The sequence below is a fragment of the Elaeis guineensis genome, chromosome 13 (genome assembly GCF_000442705.2).
Source record: "Elaeis guineensis isolate ETL-2024a chromosome 13, EG11, whole genome shotgun sequence".
Taxonomy (NCBI): domain Eukaryota; kingdom Viridiplantae; phylum Streptophyta; class Magnoliopsida; order Arecales; family Arecaceae; genus Elaeis; species Elaeis guineensis.
Genome location: NC_026005.2, coordinates 75,569,579 through 75,592,931, shown reverse-complemented (window position 1 = coordinate 75,592,931; position 23,353 = coordinate 75,569,579). Strand labels below are relative to the sequence as shown.

At 35.6% G+C, this 23,353-nt stretch overlaps 2 protein-coding genes across 3 annotated transcripts; one reads left to right on the top strand and one right to left on the bottom strand.

Annotated features, from left to right (window-relative positions):
* The first annotated feature begins 5,167 nt into the window (after positions 1 to 5,167).
* Positions 5,168 to 11,190, top strand: LOC105055909 (uncharacterized). 2 transcript variants are annotated; one of them, XM_010937933.3, is made up of 4 exons: positions 5,179 to 5,460; positions 5,562 to 5,815; positions 9,325 to 9,432; positions 10,786 to 11,190. In XM_010937933.3, exons 1-4 carry the CDS (start codon positions 5,322 to 5,324, stop codon positions 10,906 to 10,908), a joined length of 624 nt encoding a protein of 207 aa, XP_010936235.2. In that variant the 5' UTR covers positions 5,179 to 5,321; the 3' UTR covers positions 10,909 to 11,190. The 2 variants fall into 2 exon arrangements, with proteins under 2 accessions (XP_073103622.1, XP_010936235.2); XM_073247521.1 differs by lacking the exon at positions 10,786 to 11,190 and having other exon boundaries at positions 5,168 to 5,460; positions 5,562 to 5,907; positions 9,325 to 9,411.
* Positions 11,191 to 11,238: 48 nt separating this feature from the next.
* LOC105055910 (probable inactive poly [ADP-ribose] polymerase SRO3) lies at positions 11,239 to 13,585 on the bottom strand. Its single transcript, XM_010937934.3, is given in 5 exon segments — positions 11,239 to 11,461; positions 11,984 to 12,120; positions 12,214 to 12,455; positions 12,547 to 13,450; positions 13,453 to 13,585. Coding segments are annotated over 5 exon segments (1,449 nt in total). The 5' UTR covers positions 13,520 to 13,585; the 3' UTR covers positions 11,239 to 11,362.
* Positions 13,586 to 23,353: the final 9,768 nt, after the last annotated feature.

The window sequence follows — 23,353 nt, the reverse complement described above, 5'->3', positions numbered from 1 at the left end:
GAAACATGATATCTTATATTTTAAAATTGAACAAGAAATATATTATAAATTATTGAATAAACTATGTGATGTGGATTGCTAATCACGAGCTGAATCATGGCACTTTGAATTGTTAATCATGGGCTGAATCTACTGCAGGCCGAAGCTTAGATATTCTGATTTGCCACTGTAGATCAAAGTATGATTATTATGGATTGCTATTACAGACTGAAGTATGATTTATGGTTTACCGGTTACGGATTGAAATATAATCATGATTACTCCAAATTGAAAAATAATGATTGATTTGAAATATATTAATATAATATAAATCATAAGTCATATGAACTTACATAGATATTTATGATGGATTTGTGATAATACATGATTTCTAATATATATTTATATAACTGAAAAGTTATATGACATGTCTGATATGATATTTTATGACTTATGATTTCTTATTGATACCGCTCATTCATAATATTTTGAATTATATTATTATATTAATGTATATATGTCGGGATTTTTATTAGACCGTAAAGGTCAAAATTCTAATTCTTCTTTGTTAGACTCACAAGACATAATTTTGGATGCATTTGAGTTTGGAGTTCGAACAATGAAGTTTTGTTATAGACCTTGTATGGTCTATAGAGCTTGTCTTAGAATTTATAGGGTCGCACCATATGATCGACCTAGATGGTAGACCCGGGGCGTCACAACTGTTTTGTATTGTTCCAACATCTAAGCTGAGTATCAACTATCATGCATGATTGTTGGATGAATGAAACCGAACATATGAAAAATCTCTCTCTAGTGCAGGATGACGTGCGAATCTTTGAGGTACAATTATTTATTTGTGTAGCAGAAGGTTGACCGTACAGTTGCGATAGTGAGGCGATATCCAGCGTAGTACCATCCAATTCTGAGTTGGGGGCCTCTTGCTCAAGACGTGATATCCTATATACATATTGTACTATTTTCGACACAGGCAAATCTGGATCCACACGTCATGCACCACTGGATTCCCTCTCCGAATGATACCAAAAGCGCTACATCGATCCATCGCCCTGCTACTGATCCATCGCCATGCTACTGATCCATCGCATGGATTTATAACAAAAGGACAATGATAGCTGGACACCATGTCCTTGGCTGCAGGTTTTCTAAACCTCCTTTTCTAAACCTACCATCCACGGGAAAGTCGTGCCATACTGGGCCCTTTTTTTTTTTCTTTCCAACCAATGCTCAATATTTTAACTCTACATCTTCACCAGGTGCGAGATCCTCCAAGAGAGAAACCAACACGTGTTAATGGGTTGGGTTGGTACGTACTGGTCGACGGGGATGCACTTCATAGAGGCGATTACACCTCAAAGGCATGGAGAACTCGTGAGCCGTGGTCATGTGTTGTATCTTGGTCTGCCGCCAATTTGCTCATCTGCAACTTGAGCTGGCTCGAACAAACTGAGAGCTAATCTTAATTCAATCCAATTTCTATTTTCTTCAATCCTAAACCAACATCTTTAATCCAAATCAATTCCATCTTGAGTTGGGATCCTCTCCGGGTCCATGACAATGGTGTGACGACTGTGATTGAGCAGGGCCCACAGCCATACATGGCTTGCAAATCATGTGGGTCCGATTCAATGCAAACCATCCCTCTCCAATCCAATCATGGAGTAGAGGGGATCCTGACTTTTCCATCTTAAACTAAATCCATGCTAGATCAAATTAATATAGGGTTGATCGAATCAAGACATGCTGAATTAATTGGACTGGATGGGAACCTTTACTTGGGGACTTCATGACCATCATTCTTTAGTTATTGTACATTTATTCAATTTCATACCTCGTTAGTTCAAAAATATAGCGGCGTTGTAACCAAAAGAAATATAAAATGCAAATAATTATATGAAACATAAATATTTTGATTATTTGTCAATTTAAATTGAGTTGAGCTAGATTAACTTGGATTTTGATCAGATGTGTGAGTAATCTAATAGGATTGAGTTAAATTTCTTGCTAAGGATTTGTTCGGACTATTGGCCTTAAAATTCTATGGAATTCATGGGCTGGGACAGTATAACTGGTAAAAATAAATTGGGCTAGATCTATATTCATAAATATTTAAAATATTTTTGGAGTGGGTCAGATTGAATCGTATAAAAAGAAAAAGAGAAATTCTTTATATGCCGCATGCAGTGTAGAAAAAATACACCGCCCCACCTGATTAGACCACGTAGCCATCGTTTTATAACACGCATTTAATGCTTGCAATTTTTTTTTTTGTTTAAAATTTTGAGTGATGAAAATATCTCTCTTCTTCTGAAAAATTATGACATCCTATTATGACATATGATTGACCGTAGGATGTCATAATATGTCCATAAGATGTCATAAATTTTTCAGAAGAGAAGAGATATTTTTATCATTTAAAATTTTAAATGAAAAAAAATTATAGATATTAAATGTGCATACGTAGCATTTTCATCGCTAAAGATGAGGTGATATATTTTTTCTATATGCATGCGGTGCATAAAAATTTACTCAAAGAAAAAAAGACCTCAATGTTCCAATCCTGCGTCATTCAAACGAGCCCCGAATTGGTTGCTTGGGGAGTCCATTCTGGCATGGTCCATATCAATTCAATGCACCTAACCCAAACTTCGTTGGACGGGAAAAGCAAAGTCATTTTCCCTACCATAAGATTTGGGCTGGGATGGTGTTGGGCTGACATAGGCCAATCGCACCCATTGGATTACCCAATAAGCCCTTAAGCTTAACTCTAATCCAGTCCAACTCCACGTTGGAATTTTTGCTCCACAATCCACATTTATAAAAACCTTGACTCAACCTTGCCCAATGAACATGTTGGATGATTGAGGTTTTGGTTGAACCTTGTCCAACTTGCACCTCTATTCTAAAGGGCCAGACTTTTCATGCCCATTATGGTTCTTGTGGCCAGGTTATTTTACAACTCCTGGGCATTGTTACTAGTGGATTGATTTATTGTACTAGTCAGCAAAACTATTATATGGTGCTGATGCCTTGAGTAGTCTGTCAGCTTCATTGGATGGTTGGAGTCACGGACCCATTCACCCATACATCATTCTTCTCAGACCGGAAATACAATTATCTTTTTTGCAATTCTACTGCTGGACTTGGACGATAAGATCATCCCCGATTCATCTCCGCTAAAGGTTTAATGCAGTCCATTTACAATGTGAGTGCAATTCCATTACACATTGGTATTGAAATAGTTAGTAAAGTCTAGTGGGCGGAGGTGATCCTGATGCATATACATTTTCTTTCTTTTTGGTGATCTAAATCAATTGCTTTAGAGTTATTTTCTGTGGACAGCATGCAATTAGTTTTGATAGCATGAATACACTGTTGATCTAATTAGAGCAAGCAAAAATATATAACAAACATTAAACTATACGAATAAGGCTAGATAACAGTAAGGGGGGACAGGAGTCACAGGGCCATGCACATTATGTTGTTTGGACAGCTATAGTGCTGATGGGGTGCTTCATGTCGAACCATGTGTTAGTCTGTACACCTTTTTTTTTTTCTTCTTTGTTAAATTTTTTGTTTTCTTTTGTTAACTTTTTTGTTTTCTTTTTCTTCTATTTTTTTTATGAAAAAAACTTCTGAGCATCAGAAATAATAATAGAGAAATTATATTCTGCATCATGTTAACCACATTGGTGCGTTCTTATGGGCCGATCAATGAGACGAGTACATGATGAATAGAACTTACAAGAATCAGTCAATATAATTGGCATCGTGTACAGTCATATGGTACATATGGTGTTAGATATAATTTTTGATGATAAATATCAGAAGGAAGACATTACCATCGCAACCAACATACAAAACTTTTGGGCTGAATCATGCCAATACGCTATAGGATCCTCAATTGTTAACAGGTATACATAGTCAGAGAGGCAATAAAGACAGCATGCACACGGGAAACTTTTGGAATTATTTTCTTTTATAGGCAACGTTTAGCACTTAGAGCTGGTATATCTTTCTTATCCTTACAAGAATACTAGTTTAGATTTAATTTATAGCATGACCTTCCATGTATTCTTTGTAAGCAACCAAATATAGGTCCTCCACATCAAAAGAGACTAATTTTTAATAATAATACAACAGAGTTCTATAATTCACATCTAGGAGCTGTATTGTGTGGCATAACCTTTATCATCGTCATAACATCAACATGTTCCAAGAAAAAAGAAAAGTTAAAAAAGCATAAAAGGATAAAAATATTATTTATCTTATACCTATAAAAGTGTTCAAACCCACACATTTTCCCCTGCAATACATATTGGGCCACAATGGAACTGAGCTAAAACCAAGGGCCCAACGGTGCTCTGTAATATGTGAAATTCTTTGTGCGCTGTTTTTTTTTTTTACGCACCGTATCCCAGTTCTACACGTGAGCCAATCACCATGGGTGATGCATGCGTTCTGCACCGCCTGTGGTGCACAAAAAATTTCTCCTTTAATATTATTTTATAAAAATTTAGGAGTTTTATAAAATATTTAGATAATTTTTGTTAAAAAATTTTGCTTGCCATCTTTTACTATCCCGACACCACTACCAACACCGGCATCATCACCACCATAGACCTTCTCCTCTCTACGATGACATTCAAATCATCGCTATCATGGACAACTAGAAGGTCGCATTGCTCTTTCTCCCCCTTCGTGACAACACCCATATATCTATTGCATGAATAACTTAAGGGTGAACTACCTCCGCTTCATCTCAATAGGCACTGATAACCTCGCGGCTTGTGGTGGCTACAATAACCACCTTTTTCTTCTTTTGATCTTTTTTCTCTATGCTCTTAGTGATGATCAGTCCCTTTCTCCTCCTCCACCCTCAATGAAGATGCAAGCACTTACCGTACTATTCCTCCTCAATTTTTTTTTTTTTGATCAAAGTCATCTAAATTTTAATTTTTTTTTTTTAATTTTTAAATAGATATAATATTAGTGAGATGTTTAAATTTTTATCTATATTTAATAAAATAAATTAAAAAAAAATTCCTCGGTCACCCTAATCGGCTCCATACCCGCTGCGAAGTCACCGCACGAAACTGAAGGCCATTCACAAAAAACACGTAAACAATATAAAATCAATAGAACTTTAAAAAAACCCCAAAAAAATCCGGCTCTCTTATCTCCAATCATTACCTGCTGTCCCTCTCCCATCCGTACGCTCACCGCCACCCACACGGTGACCGGAACTCCCTCTCCCTCCCCCACCCACCCGCGGCCGCCCGAGAGAAACCCTAGCTCGTCTCGCACTAAAATTAGCAGCCATGGCTTGCTTTCAGGTCGCCAGACCTGGCCTCTCTCCGGCCCTCGGTCTGCGAACCGGCTTCTGGCCCCGCCGCCTCGCCTGCCGCGGCGTTCTACCCCTCCGATGCCGACTCCAGGAGAGCAACAGCGACTCCAATGGTAGAAACACCCACTTCTTCATGAATTCCACGTCTATTGATGGAAAGATTTCGTTTTGATTGGTTTTCATAGAGTTTGTTTTTTGGGGGGTTTGGATACAGGGGAGGAGCCCCCGGAGTCGCTGTTCATGAAGGAGCTGAGGAGGAGAGGGATGACACCGACGTCGTTGTTGGAGGAGAGCAAAAGGGGGTCTTCGTATGAATTGGGAGAGAAGGAGATGGAGTTGAAGGAGGAGAGTGGCAGAGGGAGGAGCACGGGCCAGATGAATAGGAACGGGGTTACCTCGGTGGAGTTCGAGAAGGGGATATCGGACCAGAGGAAGCGTTCCATGGCGTTGAACAGTGAGGGCCTTGAGGTCGGTACTCGTCACCTCCTCTTCCTTGTCCCTCCGCCATCGCAATTTTTTGTATCCTTCCATCAATTGGAAAACAAAATTCATACGAAAAGGTCTCTTTTCTTCGATCACTGGTTGATGAAAATTGAGATTTTTCTCTGATTGGTTTTTGTTGAATTGTTGTTCTTTTAATGCCAATTCTCATGTCAAGTGTCTTCATGATATAATTCATGACTTGCGTTCGTGTTGATGGATGTGCAATGAGGAGGAGGAAAGTTGAGATCGCTTAGGACGGTAGTCATGAGGAAGAATTTTTACGGTAGCTATTTGTAGGGATTTCTGGAAGTGAAAGGGGAAGGATGAATTAAGAGAAAATAGATACAAGCAATAAGAAAATAAAGTAAGGGCCTATTTGGATGATTAGGCTGAAAGGAGGTACAAGCAATAAGAAGTTTTTTCCCTCTTCGGGCCAGCCCACTCCAAAGCTATTCCTAGGTTTTTATGAATATAGGCCTAGCCTGATCTGCAAACCCATGATTTTGCTGGTTTTATTGGCTCAATCCATAAATCTAATAGGATTTTCAGTCCAATCATCCAAACCATCCTAAAAAGACAAAAGGAACAAGTGACACTAGAAAATAAGAGCAGTCCTATGGCAAGGAGTTAAGGTGAGGAATATGGTGGAATAGCAAAGAGGAATGCCTTGACATAGAGGTGAGGAACCATTGCAAAAGTCTGCAAGATAGAAAATATCAACTCTCTCCACCAATAGTAAGATGTAAAAAAATCAATGCTCTTCACCAATAGGCATGCTGGTGTGAGGGGAAGGGTCTTACTTTACTCATGGGACCAGTAGAGGGTGGGGGATGTGCAAGGGCTTACCTTGGAAACATAGGGTGGGGGATGTGTGAGGGCCATGTGGAAAGAGGTACTCTCTCCTATGAGCATGCTTGCGTATGCATCCAGTGACATAGAAAGAACATCCAATAACCTATATTATTTAGATAACGAGGTTTTGCTCTTATCCTATTGTAATTTCATCCCTATTTCACATGTATTCTTGATGAGGAAGGCGATTGTTCCACAAAGTTATTCTTCTTTAAAAAGAAAATCTGTCTTTATTGGTTAGAAAATGGTCTTTCTGTGCTATATCTTCAAGTGTCTCCATGTATAAATGACAAGACGTCTAAGTATTCATGGAAAATTCTTTGTGCACTGCGGGCGGTGTAGAAAATCCGACGTGGAGTGCACCATTTTTTCTGATTGGTCCACGTAGCCACCGTTTTCCAACGTGTATTTAATATCTGCAGTTCCATTTTTTCGTTTGAAAATTTTGAATGACAAAAATATCCCTGCTCTTTAGAAAAAAGTGATGACATCCTGTGGCATATTATGACATCCCGCATCATGTTATGATATCTCATGGAAAAAAATTATGACATCCTGTGGCATATTATGACATCTTGAGGCATATTATGACTTTCCACATATAGGAAGTCATAATTTGGTCCAAGATGTCATAATATTGAAGAGGTATTTTTGTCTAACCACTTTTCAATGCACATTTAATGCCTGCAGCTTTACTTTTTTATTTGAAAATTATAAATTGAAAATGCCCTTATACTTTGGAAAAAATTATAACATCTTGTATATATTATGACATCCTGCGGAAAAAAATTATGACTTTCTACATGCAGGATGTCATAATATGAACATAAGATGTCATAATTTTTTTCAAAAAGCAAGAGTATTTTTATCATTCAAAATTTCAAACAAAAAAGTAAAACTGTAGGCATTAAATATGCGTTAGAAAGCAGTGGCTACATAAACTAATCAGGTAAGGCGGTGCACTTTATGTCAGATTTTGTATACCGCCTGCGGTGCACAAAGAATTTCTTGAGTATTCATTTGGTGGCTTTAATTCAAAGCCCGATTTTAATGGTCAGTGGTGTTGTAAGTCCGATTTTGCAAGTTAACAAAGTTGGCCTTTTGACTTATAATTTAACTTTTTTAGACATCAATCTTGCTTTTATCCTTCTTTATACACACTCTTTTGAGGTTTAGGATCTTGGAGGGCTGCTTTTTGGTTGCTTCAATATGAATCTTTTCGACAGTAACTTGGATTTATCTTACCACCATGTTGTCTTCCAACTATAATATAGGTTCCTCTCTTGTTCAAAGTTGTCTTGATTAGGAATTAAATGTGTAATGGATGGTCCATAGGTTGAGATTTTATTTTTTTTGGTCTCTCTCCGAAACTAGACAAATCATACTTTGATTCCTTGAATGGATGGAATTAAGCTTTCCAATGGAAAGAGATGTATGCCAGTTGACAAGGTAATCATCACTAGTGACTTGTTGGAATCAAGGGGAAGAACAATATTGGAGAGAAGGTTGGACCTGACCACTCATTACTTTATCTGAAAATAAAAAATGATACATAAAGGATGATGACATGGACAACCTTACTTGAGCACGAAGTATGTTTAATTGTTGAATTACATGTCAAATCATATTATTGTATCCTATATAAAAGCATCTAAAATCTTGATTAAGCAACTTTTCAAACCAAGTTAGATTTTGTATGTCTTATTTTGCGAGGAGTGGTTCATGTTGTATGGGATAACTTATTTTTTTCCTTATTTTATTTAGGAAATTTGGGTTGGCTTATGATACACACATGTTTTCTGAACTGAACCACTACTAATTCCTGCAGGTATTTTTAGGTGGCTAGAAGACAGGTGCGTCATTGGACTTGATGTCTTAGCCATTGATCAAAACATTTTATTGATGAGGCATGGTCTAGGAATTGACTTGTAATTGCAGCTTTCTTATGTGCTATACTTTAATCAACCATATTACTTACCAAACAAGTTAGCCAGACTAGAAATCATCTGGACATGAGTTTGTGAAATATTACATAGAAGCCATTCCATATTAAATCTTGTATACTATTTGTTTGGATGTGGGAACAGAATGCGTAAAATTGGACCTCTAGAAAAGGTTGAATAGTTAACACCATATAATTTAAATTGATATACATGATACTGGAAATTTTTTTGAAATATGATTTGGACATCCAAAAACAAAGATTTAACAAGGTTTTGACTAAGAGGGAAGGTATCAAAAATTGAAGCTCTGGGAGGGATTTAACTAACCTATCAAAAAGTGGACATTGAAGTGATGGGATGAGGCTGTTGGTTTTTTATTTTGGTTATTTACCTCATATTTGTATATTTATGTGCTATTCACATGTATTTATTTTGACATCATATCTGTCTTTTAGGCTTACGATGATGTTGCTGCTAACTGGTAATGCTTTGTGCTCGAAACTCTTTTGGCAATCAATATCCTCTTGTAAATATCCTCTTATATATTATTAGTGCCTCCACAATTCATATTGCAACGTCTTGATTTTGGTGGCAATATTAACATAGCCTGGTTTGTACCGGCCAGTTTGACTTGTCCTAATTTGCTTACCTTCCATCGTAAGCATGGGAGATATTAATGCATGGTGGTTCTTGTTGCAGGGTTTGGTTCCGAGGGCAAAACTGCTTCTAACTATTGGTGGCACATTCTTTTGGGGCTTTTGGCCTGTCATTTTGATTACTGTTGCATTTTTTGCAGCACTTTACTTTGTAAGCTTTCAGACTATCCCTTCTTCCAGTTTTCTTCAATGTTCTAGATTTTTCTTTGAATTTGTTCATAAGAAGCAATATAATGCAAAAGATTGTGATTTCTCTTTGTTTGAATGAGTTATGGAGTCTTCTAAACAGACTTCCAACAGTCATAAAAATAATTTCATGAAAGACAAGGTATCACACTCAGACATCGTAAAGTCTGCAGTCAATTCTATACCTAACACCAAACAACACACAAGGTTGTCTCGCTACAATCTCATGTGCAGACCTCTTGTAACTGTGTGATGACTGAACTACTGAAAAGTGACGTACTCCCTCTCTTCTCTGTCTTTTCATGCTCTTCTACAACCATATGTCTGTATTCAGATTGATACTTCTCAAATCAGGATATCTTAGGGCGACAAGGGTTAAGATATAATAATGATTATAACATATTCTATGTAGCTTAAGCGGTTGGCTTGCTCAGTCATGCAAGAGCATGCCAACTAGAGGGTGCCCGATCCTAAACATATATTTGTCATTTCAAGTCTGCATCAGCTCTGCATCCATGATAGGAAAATGCATTGTGGAAATTCACCCTGTGGAAATTCCAGTACACAGGCAAATGAGTTTATCATGAATGCATGGGAGTATATAGATGTAGGGAAGTGGCAGAGTGCATGATGAATGAACTGTGGTATTACATAGACTTAAATCGAAACATAGAATTCAAAGTTTCATTATTTAAGGCAGTTATTCTGATTAATATGAAAATATGGAGAACATACCCACTGCAGAACGAACTGTGGTGCATAAGAGGTGGAAAGTGTGGTCTGCGGCGATTAAATAGGATAACTGGATGAGTAAAAAAGACGCCACTCTATCTTCTCAAGTCTTTAGGATGCAGGGCATACTTTTGTGTAGACAAATTCTAAATATCTCTCACATTGAGCCCATGTCTGAACAAAGTATACCACGACAGCCTGTGCATATTTTATTTATAACAGTCTGAGGAGACATTAGAGAGGTTGAAGTTTTTTGGTTATGATATTGTGACCCTGAGACTCTAAACACTCATTTTTCTGCCACTTACATAATAAAACCACCTTTTAGCCTTACAAGATCAAATTGCAGAGAAGACTTGTCCAAAGGTTTGTTTTATTTTGTGATCCTGATTGATGTCATTCAAGCACACAGTTTATGAACCAGTAATTTTCTCGGTGAACAGGGAACAACTTTTATTGGAGAAATGTTTTGTCTGACAACATAGTTTGTGATATGTTAGTTAAATTCGAAAGTTTCTATGTTGCTTGCATCCTAATCTAGTTTTTCCAGCCACTGACAAAAAACTTGTTGTTGTATGGTTTGCAGTACTTTGGGCCCCATTTTGTGCATGATGCCAGCAAGATGCCAGTATCGCCACCACCGTATGTAGATCCATACACACTTCTGGAAGATGAAAGGCTATCCCAAGTGGTTCCGCGTGTGAACTGAAAGTGCATCTATATTCCAAATGAAATTCCAAAATGTTAAAAAAATTCTCTAATATGCTTGTAATATTCTTCCACTCCTTGTAAATCTGAATACGAGCTGTAGACTGATTATTCAGAACTTCTCGATATTATTGTTCATAATGCTTCTCACAAGTAGCCCATTTGATGCTTTTTTGTTAACAAGTTGGGCTCTATTCCACAATGTAAACGGATTATTTTGGAATCATACTCCTGCCTAATGGCTGATTGATCTGCCAAGAGGTGGAATATTATATGTTGAAAATTGAGGCATGAAATGCCGGTCATTAAACAGATCAGATAGTCGAAAATATTCTGATTAAAAATCTAATTTACTTTTCTTCTATATGGTATTTCATTACAGTGAGAATCACAAACAAAATTCCACAATTTCAGTTTTTGCTCTGAAAAACACAGAGCAAGACTGACTCACAATTTTAGTTTCCTCGAAGCCTTCTGATTGTGGAAGCCAGTGTCTTGTCACCAACAGTAGACCTCAGTTGTTTAATAAAGGTGTCTCGTCTTATCTTTCCTGCCTGAATGTAAGAAAAAATATGCATCAGTTAGGACAGTCTGATCCCATTTTGATAACAGTCTGGAATATGATTAGGACCGGAATTACCTAATTCACTGAACTATAAGTGAGCTACAAAATGAGAGAAAAACCAAATCACTTCATGGTACAGTTCTGTATAATGAAAATGATTAAACAACCATATGAGCAAAGATCATTTGATAAAGTTTCATGCTAAATTTTCCCCCTGTTGTCTTTCTTTTTTGCAGAGTATTTCAGGATATCTTGCTGAATCCAAACCTTGTTATTGATAAATTTCCTATCAACTTAGTTATATATATATATATATATATATATATTTATATATATATATATATATATATAATCGATCAACTTTTTTTAATCCTAGAACAAGCAAATTAAACCATTAAGAGCGAACCCCAAATCATACATCCACGCTAAGCAAAGCAATGAGCCAAGTAACTGATTAAGACCATAATGGAACCAATATATGTTGCAAAGGAAGCTTGCTGTTGGAATTTACCTTGTAGTGATTATATAAGATCTCCAAGTTTTGTTTTCTTGAGGATGGAAGAGATCCTCCCATCTCTGCAAATAGTTTTGGGAAGGACAGACTTGTCAAGCAAGGTTTCTTTGATGGACTCATCATTGTATGTGGATCTGATCAATTATGACAAACTCTTGCATGAGTTTCCACCAGTCATAACAAAGAGAGCCAGTAAATAAGGGAGCAAAAGAAGGATAATCAAATACCTTGAGAATGCATTGAAGATTTGAAACTCACAACATACTCAGGAAGTATGTGAGAATTCATGTGAGTACTCCACACAATATACCATTTCGGATTCGCAAGATCATCCACACCGCTGTCAAACTCCTCACTGCTAGGATGGAACTGGAGGGAGCCTGCCTCAACTTTCTCAGATTTTCCCATGATCGCCCGGCATAGTATGATATGCCTCTCACCATTACCATCCTCCTCAGCCAGCAAAGAGCTTCAAGCATTTCAAAAGATAACCTCATGTTTAGAAGCCACTAAACTGTATTAAAAAGACAGTAGAAGCATGGGACTGAGAAGTAGAATACCTTGCGTATGGAGAATGTGGTGGAGAGAGGTGGATGCCAACACCATAAGCACCAGAACCAAACAGTTGGCCGTTGGGCCGTCCGAAACCGTGAGAGACGACGGCAGCCACGTCCCTTGCCGACGTTGCATACCACCCAAATTTCACACTGCCGTCGCCCCGATTGGCCTTTGTCATCTGTATCCACGTCTGAAAAGCTTTCAATCTCGAATTCCCCGAGCGGCTGGAATGCGAGCATTTGTGGATAGAAGTGATGACCGTGTCCGGAGCAAATCTCCTCATTCCATCGAGAAACAACTTTTCCACAAGCTTGCAATATCTATCACCATCTCCCACCACGACTACTCCTGACCATCTTGGCCTCCCTAAACTCGCCGTCGAGGAGGTCTCAGGACTTTCATTGGAGTACTCTCTGATTAGCGGCTCCAATTCATCCCTTTTCCTTTTAAGAAGTTTATTACAATCTGATGACGGCGTTATCGAAGAGCCCCTGTCGATTCTTATTTCGATCTCTAGCTTCCTACAGGGTGCAATATTCCTCTGCCCATCAAGAACCATTCTTGGAAAAAAGCATCGCCCATTAACATCAATCCAGGCAATGGAATTCGAAACTCCCGTCGCCGCATCAATCTGGATCAACCGCAGGAAGTCAAAAATATACGTACGATAACCAATGGAAGCATCTAAAATGGCCTTTCCGGCGATGAAACCAGGCGTCAATATATCGAACACGTGGCGAGGGAAATCAGTCCATGAACCGTCCCGGAAGAAGAGGAACCTAGACGGAGCACCGCTCCTGCTGAAGTTCTTGAAATCTCGAATCAAACTATTGGAGGAGCAGGAATTATCGGATGACCTTTGGAACGTGGATGCATCAATCGGGCAGATCTCGACGCCGGAGGGAAGCTTTTCTTGGTTGGGAGTGAGGCGAGCTCGTTCCCGATGGAATCGACGATTCTGGCCGTGGAATCCATTGGTACAAAATAAGGGAGGGAGAAGGGGAGGAAGAAACTGGAAGGAAACGGCTATTTGAAGCCCCAGGAAAGATTTGACTTTTACCAAACATCCCTCGTTTATTTATATACCTTTTGGGCGGTGTTAAAGTCGGCCATAGAGTGTCAGAGAAAAGCCATGGATTTTACAAAAATTACACTTCGGCAACGGATCCGATGAGATGGTATCATGCGAATTTGACCATACTAACCTTGATTCTTGGATGCTAAGCGATGATGAATTGATGAATTATTTATTTTTTAATATAATAGTCTTGGAACCTAACTTCCCCGAAGCTACGGATTAGAAAAAAACACTACGTGATATTTTTTTTTTCCTATCTTTCTATATCATATAAGATCTTATCCTCATCTTTTGAGTTGAAATATATTATTAATTAAGTGGATAAAAAATAGCAAATGACTTTTATAAGAATATTTATCGAATATTATAATATAATTTTATAATTAAAATAAATATAGCCTTAGTTCTCCTTAAAATTTATATTTGAAACATCCTATCAACAGAAAAAAAAAAAATATATTATCTCATATTTCAATGTATATATATATATATGATCATTCGGATATATGAATATGATACATGTTGGAGGTTGGAAAGTTGATTTAATTTATCATTAATTTATCATCTCCTTATTAAGAAATAGATGTGATTTTGCCAATTAACTTATTATTTTTTTTTGGTAAATAATTAACTTATTACTTTTAATGCAGTACTAAATCAAGAAAAATTATAAGCTAAGCTATGAACTGAATGAGGGTATTTTGGTCCTTTTGGGTGCATGAGATAGGGATTTTTGTTTGGCACGTAACGGGTAGAACGGCCATTGCGCACCATGAACCGACTTTGGCGTTGGAGTTCCTTTGGCGCCTAGTTTTGCGGCGGCATTGGAGACATGACTTGGGGGCTAAGCAAAAGTGATGGGGACCGGTGGAAAGAGCGGCCACGCCTCTTTTGCTTATCCTGCAAGCAGTCATCACCTCGCCGTGGGGCTTTTGCTTTGGCTCAAAGAAAGGAACAAGGGACAGATTCATAGGGTGATGCGGGGTTTGTGGGGTAGTTGGTTGGAGGACCTTGGCTTGTGGATTTATAGGATCAGACCTCCACCTTGCTCACCTTTGGACAACAAGTGTCATCCCCTCGTGGAGGAACCTTGTTCTCTTTCTAGAATCCCTATCTCTCGTGAGTTAAATGCCTATTAGACTACATCTGGTGTTTAATAACAAGAATTCATATTTGAAGATCTTGGTTCTCGCTTCCTAAAAATTCTTAATCAAAATATAACACTCAGAATCTTGAGATTTATCAGTTGATACCTAACAATAAAAATGGAGAACTTGTACATGGGGTAGCAACGAGTGTTTGATGCATGTATGTAGTAGCTGAGTTAAGAAGTGCGAGGATTTATACAGGCAACGCATTAGATAAATTTTGGATATCTATATCAGATCAAAGGATTCAAATAATATTTTTGATATCTTTTTGAAGAGTCCTTCGACTTTTACCAATGATATCAAAGGAGGACTCAAATCATAACTTATGTGAACTAAGAAATCCACAACATGTGCCCAATGGATTGTCTATGATTTGATCTTGATATTGTGATTGGATTTGTAATACTTGTGATTCAATTTGAACTGATTTGGACTCTTAGCCTAGCAAGTATGTGGGACTTAAATAAAAAATGTAAAGACCTATAATATGTGTTTGATCCTATATCAACTATATGCTTGATAGAAATTGAATGGTTATATAAAACCAAAGAGATTAAATAATATATTTTGATCTTTTTGGTGAAGTTCTGATTGTTATAAAAAAAAAATTTCTCGATTCCAACAAGATTGAAGCTTTATTTGGGAAAAAGGTGTAAGGATTTGGCATGCCAAGACTAAACCAATATCTACATGAATCTTAGATGTAATTTACAAATTCCAAATAGTTACCCTATTTCTATGTATGTTTATGTTGCATCATCTTATCAATTATGTATATATGCACGTAAGGTTTAGGAAGAAATTTGAACAATAGTTGAGCAATAACTAACTTAAAATATAATTTCCACATATTGATGAAAGAAAATCAGTCTTGTTAAATAATTAATGAATGATAGCGAAATTCATATTCGAAAGCAAATGTGGATTCAGCTAATTTCTTAGATGAGAGCTTTTGTAATTATTATGACAAATAAACTCAACCAACCTGGGAAGGTAAAAAATTGATCAAGAAGCATGGGCCTACACATCTAGGGACCGAATATCTCAAGTCATGTACCCAAATTATGTGAAGGAGGGACCTGATTATATCTCTCATGTGATGCAATTTCCCTTGTGAATGATATGATTTGGATGAGCAGACCTTCTAAGCATCCCTACATCAAGATATGGTCCAGGCTCTCATGGACAATGATGTACTTGCTATTTCTATAAGGCAGATCAATTGAACCCAATAATCATCTAAAAATAACTCAATTGGCTATGAGCTGAAACCCTCATCTTGACCCAGATAATATGCAAATAATTAGATTATCAATAGCTTACGATCCATAATGTCATCATTGGGAGATATATTAACAAAATCAGTCTCTCAATTGATATATTAACCAAGCCCCATAAATCATCATTTTATCACCTTCATCAATATAATGACTTGGATAGTCCATATAATAACATAGGTTTGTAAGCAATAAGCATGGTATTAGGCCTTTTAAGACAAAATGTGGCATCACTTTCACAAATTGTTAGGTGCAGTTGACAACTGTTCTAAAATCTGGCTTCCAACTTACAAAGCGGCCAAATCAAGCCTAACCTACCTCTGAAAATCATACAAACATACAAACAATTAAACATAACAAGCTCGTAAGCAAATTCCATACAATCGATTATATATATATATATTTACAGATATATTGTGCTTTATTTATAGAGACAAGATGAGAACAAAACGGAGCTGACATATTGACGGCATAGAGAGTAAAACAACAACCGTAAGTTAGGGGCCTGTGATACATTACTACACCATGAGCAGAGTGAGATAAACACCAACAAAAAATGTACAATCAAAATATAATATAAGTAGATCTCCATAAGATAGTAGAAAAGCTACTGAAAACGATGGTAGGTGCAGTAATTTAGGCCCATAGTCTCTGATGAACATCTGTGAAAAATTGTATAATTCAAGTATTGTACGATTGCTTTCTCCTATGTTAAAGAAACATGAACAATAAATTAATAGGGATCTTAATTGACAAGTTCGCACGGTATACCAATGTATTAGCTTGTAAGCATAAACACTAGCAATATTTTGAAACAAGTGCCTACCCATAATAATAATAATAGTAGCAGTAGTAACACCAACAACAATAATAAAAATAGAGGTAGATTTTTTAAAAGAGAAAAAATCAAAATCAAGTATTGTCATGCCCTGATCCGATAGTTCAAGTGGGGCAAATGATAGACGGCCGCACGTCCTTAAGGTTTAATTGCTTATGCATCCAAGGCCGATCTTTACTTTCAAAATATCATAACAAACCATACTCAAACAACAGTAATGAAAGTAAACTTCTAATTTTGATGATTCAAATAAAATATAGTTTATCAATATCTTATAAGATCGATTAACATAAATCAAGATTAATATTTATTTAAAAATAAATTAAGCAAATGTCTTTTAAGATTCTAAGCTCCTTATTATTTGGTCTTAGTCCCCATATACTCTTTTGGATCTGAAAAAAAGAAAAAGAAAGCATGAGCTTTATAGGCCAAGTAAATTATCAATATCTCGAGGAATCAAATATAATTAATTTTTTTTTCAAATATAATAGATGTATAAATCAATATATTTTTAATTTTCAAAATATGTCATGTATAATAATAAAATTCAAAATCTTCTCTCAGTTTTCAGTGATCATGGTCACGATCAACTCCATGACAAGGCCCAAAAGAGACTGCCGTCAGCGTGTATCAGTAAGCAGCCCCACTGCACTACAAAAAAAGAGCCTTTTGCGATATAATTATTTACGATGAAAATATTTTCATCGCCACTAATAGTATTTACGATGATAAAAATATTTATCGTAAATAATTTACTATTTATGATGCAAATATTTTTTCATCGCAAATAGTCGCGAATCAGCAATGAATTTTTTTTTATCATAAATATTTATTATTTATGATGAATATTTTTATCATAAATAATATATCATTTATTTTAATTTTAAATTTTTAAATATTAGTGATGAAATTATTTTTATGTAAATAATTTAAGTATTTACGATGAAATTTTTTTTTCATTCCAATAAGTTTATTTTCAATGCAAATATTATCATCATCAATATTTAAAAAAATAAAAAAAATTAAAAATTATAGATTATTTATGATGAAAATATTTTATCGTAAATAATTGAATATTTGAGATGAAAAAAATTTATCATAAATATTGATTATTACGATGAAAAAATTTTCATCATCAATATTTAAAAAAAATTAAAATTAAAAAAATCAAAAACTGCTCATTATTTTGAGATGAAAATTTTTCATTGAAATAATTAAATGTTTACGATGAAAAATAAATTTACATCATAAATATTAATTATTTATGATGAAAATATTTTCATCGTCAATATTTAAAAAATCAAAAAATTTAAAAAAATCAAAAGTTACTTATTATTTGTGATGAAAATTTTTATCATAAATAATTAAGTGTTTATGATGAAAAAAATTTACATCATAAGTATCAATTATTTATGATGAAAATATTTTCATCATCAATATTTAAAAACTAAAAATTAAAAAAATTATAAAATTTAAATTTTTGATTCTGTGACAGGTAACTGCATCTATTTTTTATAGCAGCTATATACATTTTTTTTTTTTACATGATAAAGAAGCAAATGTGAGTTATGATCCAGATCGAACTTTTTATATGAAAAAAATCATATAAAGTGGATGATATTCACAGAGTAAAATGAATAGATCATTTTAAATGAAATCAGCTATACATTTATTTGCGATGTAAAATTCATCTGTTCATCGCTGTCACCGTTACTATGATATTAATGAATCTTTTGATGGAGTGTCTGTCTTAAGCTGCATGAAAGGAGCTCCTTTCATGAAGAAATATATAGTTAAACAGCGCATTATAGTATGACTTCCATGATCTCGAAAGATACCATGCTTCTCATATCGATCGACACTTAAATATATCTCTGTAGGAGTTTCAATCATGAAAAGATAAACAATACGAGCACTCATCTTCTTAGCAATGCAAAGATAAATATGAGTTTGTGCTTTATAATACAACTTGCACTACTCACAGGTCTACTTTGATTCTGATTAATTACTAAATTTTTTATGCTCACATAATTTTTCTTAAATTTTTTAAGCTCGATCCTCAATGCATGCAATATACGAGCTTCTGGACCTTTAACTTCTGTCTCTATCATATCCTTCAAATCTCAATCTTGATAGATTTCTCTTGCGATTTCAAAATTATCGCGATATTCTGTACTCTGACTTCCAGAATGAAGACTTCAAGAAGAAAATAAGCTTCTTAGAGATCGAAGATTTCAAAGCTATTGATCTCCCATAGTGTCCATTCTATTGCGAAAGCTGAAGAGTTGTTCTTATAACCATTATTAGCGACATAAATTAAATTTTATGTTGTAATTATATTTTTTATGTAATTTTTTTGAAGAAAGAAGCTTTTTTGAAGAAAAAATTATAAATTAATTATTATATAAAATTTTTTGATTAATAAAAAATTAATTTTTTTCGATGAAATTATTTTAAAATTTTTTTAGACCAAAAATTTTTTAGATTAAAAAAAATTAATTTTATTTTTCATCATGAATATTTTTTAATATCATTTTTTTGTTAATTTTTTGGATGAAAATTTTCTTGGTGAAAAATTAAAATTAATTTTTTATGAAACTATTATTGAAAAGATTTTTTTAGACTGAAAAAATTTAGGAGGGATAATTTTTTTAATTATTAGTGACGTAAATTGAATTTTCATCGCAAATAGTTTGTAATTTTTTAAATTCTTTTAGAAAAAATTATTTGTGATGTAAATTTATTTTCCATCGATAATCATGTTTTAAAAATATTATTTTAATTAATTTTTGAGAAAAAAATTTGTTAATAAAAAAAAATTTTATTAGTGATGCAAAAAGTATATTATTTTAAAAATATATTTTTTTAATTTTTTTGAAGAAAAAATTATTGAAGAAATTTTTTTTTGGGCAGTATTTATTTACGACGAAAACTGTATTTTCATCATGAATAGCCTTATTAACGATGCATATTTTTCTTTCCATTGCCATAATTTATTTCATAATTTTTTTGGATAAAATTTTTTTAGAAAAAAAATTTTAGTGAAATTTTTGACGAAAATTATTAACGACGAAAATTACTTTTCTGTCGCTAATAATCGTATTAGCGATGAAAATTTTATCGCTAATAGTTATTTATTTATTAAACATCAACTCGACATCTCTTTGCGTGAAACCCTCTCTCTCCCCCCTCCCTCTCCTCTTCAAGCTCTCCCCTCTTCGAGCTCCGAGCTCTCCCCCCCTCTCCCTCTCCCTCTCCCTCTCCCTTTCCCCCCACGAAACCTCTCCCTCTCTCTCCAAGCTCTCCCCCTTTTCCCATCGATGATCGCATCTCCACCATCGCCGCCACTGTTGCCGTCTGTCGCTGTTGTCGTGGGCTTCTCCACCGCTGCCGTTGCCGTCTGTCGGAGGTAAAGGTTCTTTCTATCCCTTTTTTTTATTGATCGGGCCATCGGGGGGCGAAGGGGGTTGCAGGGGTGGGGGTGGGCGGCCGGGGGCGACACGGGGGCCGAAGGGTCGGGGGGCGGAGGGGGTTGCAGGGGTGGGGTTGGGCGGCTGGGGGTGACATGGGGGGGGGAGGGGGTCGAGGTCAGAAGGGGTTGGAGGGGTGGGGGTGGGCAGCTGGAGACGACATGAGGGCCGAGGGATCGGGGGGCGGAGGGGTTGCAAGTGTGGGGTTGGGCGGCCCGAGGCGACACGGGGCCAAGGGGTCAGGGGCAGAGGGGGTTGCATGACAGGGAGGGAGGAAGGTCGGTCGGGACAGTCGGGTAGGAAGAAGGGAAGAAAGAAATGAGGAGAAAAAAATAAAAAAAATAAAATATTAATCAAATATTTTATTATTTGATTAATAAAAATAAAATTTAGATCACGATCTGAATTAGATCGAGGTCGGGATCCTAGTCGAGATCCTAATCTGGGTTGGGATCCAAATCGAGATCTGATCCGGATTTGAGTTGAGATCCGGGTCATGAGGGATTGGAGAGGGCAGCGGCATTGCAGGGGGTGGGTCGTGGGAGGTGGGTGACGGTGGTGGTACCACGGGAGCGGGGGTCACGAGGGTCGAGTCCGAATAGTGTGGGGTGGGTGATGGTGGTGGTGCCACGGGAGCGGGGGTCGCGGGGGCTGAGTCCGAAGCCCGTTTAAGGAAAAAATATTTAGAAAAAAATATTTTTAAGTAAAAATATTTTTTTAAAAAATAAAAAATTATTTATTATATATATAAAAGTTAAAATGTAGATTGGGTCGAGATCGGGGGAGAAGGGGGTTAATCGACCTGAATCCAATCGGGTTGGCTCTGGGCCGGGCCAAATGTCTGCCGAGCCTAGCTCGATGGCCAAATGGGTCCTATTTTTTTGGCTAGAGCCCGGCCTGAATGGTTTAGGGCCGAGTCTAAAGCTCGGCCCAATGAGCCTCGGGCTGATCTGATGGATCTCTTGATGGCCTGACCCACTTCCAGTCCTATCTGCAGGACTATAATTTATGTTATTATTTTGTGTTAATGCTATTTTGCATGCTCAACTATTTATAGTTTATTTTATATTTATTGCATAAATTTTTTAGTATTATTGCTGAAATTTATAAATTTTATATTGTTCTACTAGCACAATGCACATTGCTTTTGTTTATTATAATTTAATTATTTTGTGTGTTGTTTTATATACTTTTACTTATTATAATTAAATATAAAAAATATTTTTATTTTAAAAAAAATCTACTGAAATTTTTGATGAAAAAATTTTAATACAGAGTTATTCTTTTTGATAAATTAGAAATTCATCTGTGAATGTATGTTCAGAGATAGTAGTTAAATTGCACTGAGCTGTAGATTTTCATTCAAGAGTCGATCTTGATCGAGATCGACTCTTGGATGTCCTGTATTTAAATTTTTTGAAAAAAGTAATGATCTTATTGTTGTTAATAGTTGATATTTTATTTCATTATGTGGTAGTCAGCAGTTATCTATCCACTGTTCTTTGGATATATGGTGGATAGGGTGTATAGGGACCATATTAACATCGTATACTTGGAGAACTATAGGGAGATGCTGTCAAAATTTTCATAATAATGAAATAAAATATTGACTAATAACAATAATAAGATTATTACTTTTCTGAAAGGGATAGGGCCACACCTGTTAGTAATGATTTGAAATGGATAGGATCATGCATTTTTACTTCATTAAATTGGTGGAAGGAGATTTTTTATATTACTATTCAGTCTGTGTTCTTAAATCGTGCTATTTTGCATAAAATAATCTGTTTCTGGATCCGGATCGGGATATGGTTTGAAATTCGAATCAAGATTTGATTCGAAATTTGGATCGGGATTTGGTTCAGATGAATACCACTGAAAATTTTTTTATTGTTAATAGTTTTCATGTTTGTTGTTAGATGGATATCAATAAAAGTTGGATGAATACCAAAATATTTTTTGTCTGAATATCGAAAAGGTGTTTGAGATTTTATTGAGTTTGCACGGTATAAGGCTGATAGTGCTAGTCGGATAAAGTGTCCATGCAAGAGATGTATCAATATGATATATCATCACATAATATTGTTGAGGAGCATCTGTCACGTTATGGTATGGACAAGAAGTATACTCGTTGAATATGGCATTAGGAGGGTGATCCAAATGAAGTTATGCACAACGATGACGATACTAAAGATGATAGTGATGCTGCTGAACTTTTCGAATATGACGGTATAGAAGAACTATTGGATGATTTATATCAGAGTATTTGTTCAAATGTATGCATGATTACTAGTGCATCTGAAGGCAATTCTGATTATGAACATAATATCCGACTTAAGGTAGAAGGGACTTTTGAACAGTTTGCAAAACTTGTAAGAGATGCACTAGAGCCACTCTATCCAAATTGTGCAAAATTTTTCAAGTTAGAGTTTTTGATAAAATTACTCCATATTAAAACTGTAAACTGATGGAGTCAGAAGTCATTTGATCAAAATTTAGCATTGATTAAAGCAGCTCTTCTCGATGGAGAGAGACTTTCAAAATCATATTCTAAAGTAAAAATATACATGCGAAAATTTATAAAATGATTTGGAGACATTGTAAGTTGCACTAGTAATATATTATTTTTAATAATTATAAAAATAATTATTTGAACCAACATAAATTTTTTTGTTATGGTGTAGATGTAATATAAATATTTCAATAAACAAGAGGATACGATCGATGAGTTGTATGATTTAGCATGTAGTCCCAATCGAAGGATTAACCACTATGCATCCTATATCATTGGAGAAATGAGATTTCACATAAGGGAGCTTGAGATGCAATGACAGATCTAAAATAATAGAATTGTTACGATAAGATATGAAAGAGAAGAAGAGATTGAATATTATGGTGTACTGCTAGACATTATAAAACTAAAGTATGGATCCAGTAATTCTATATTCTTGTTTCAGTATGAATGATGGAATATTAGCAATAAAAAGATCAATAT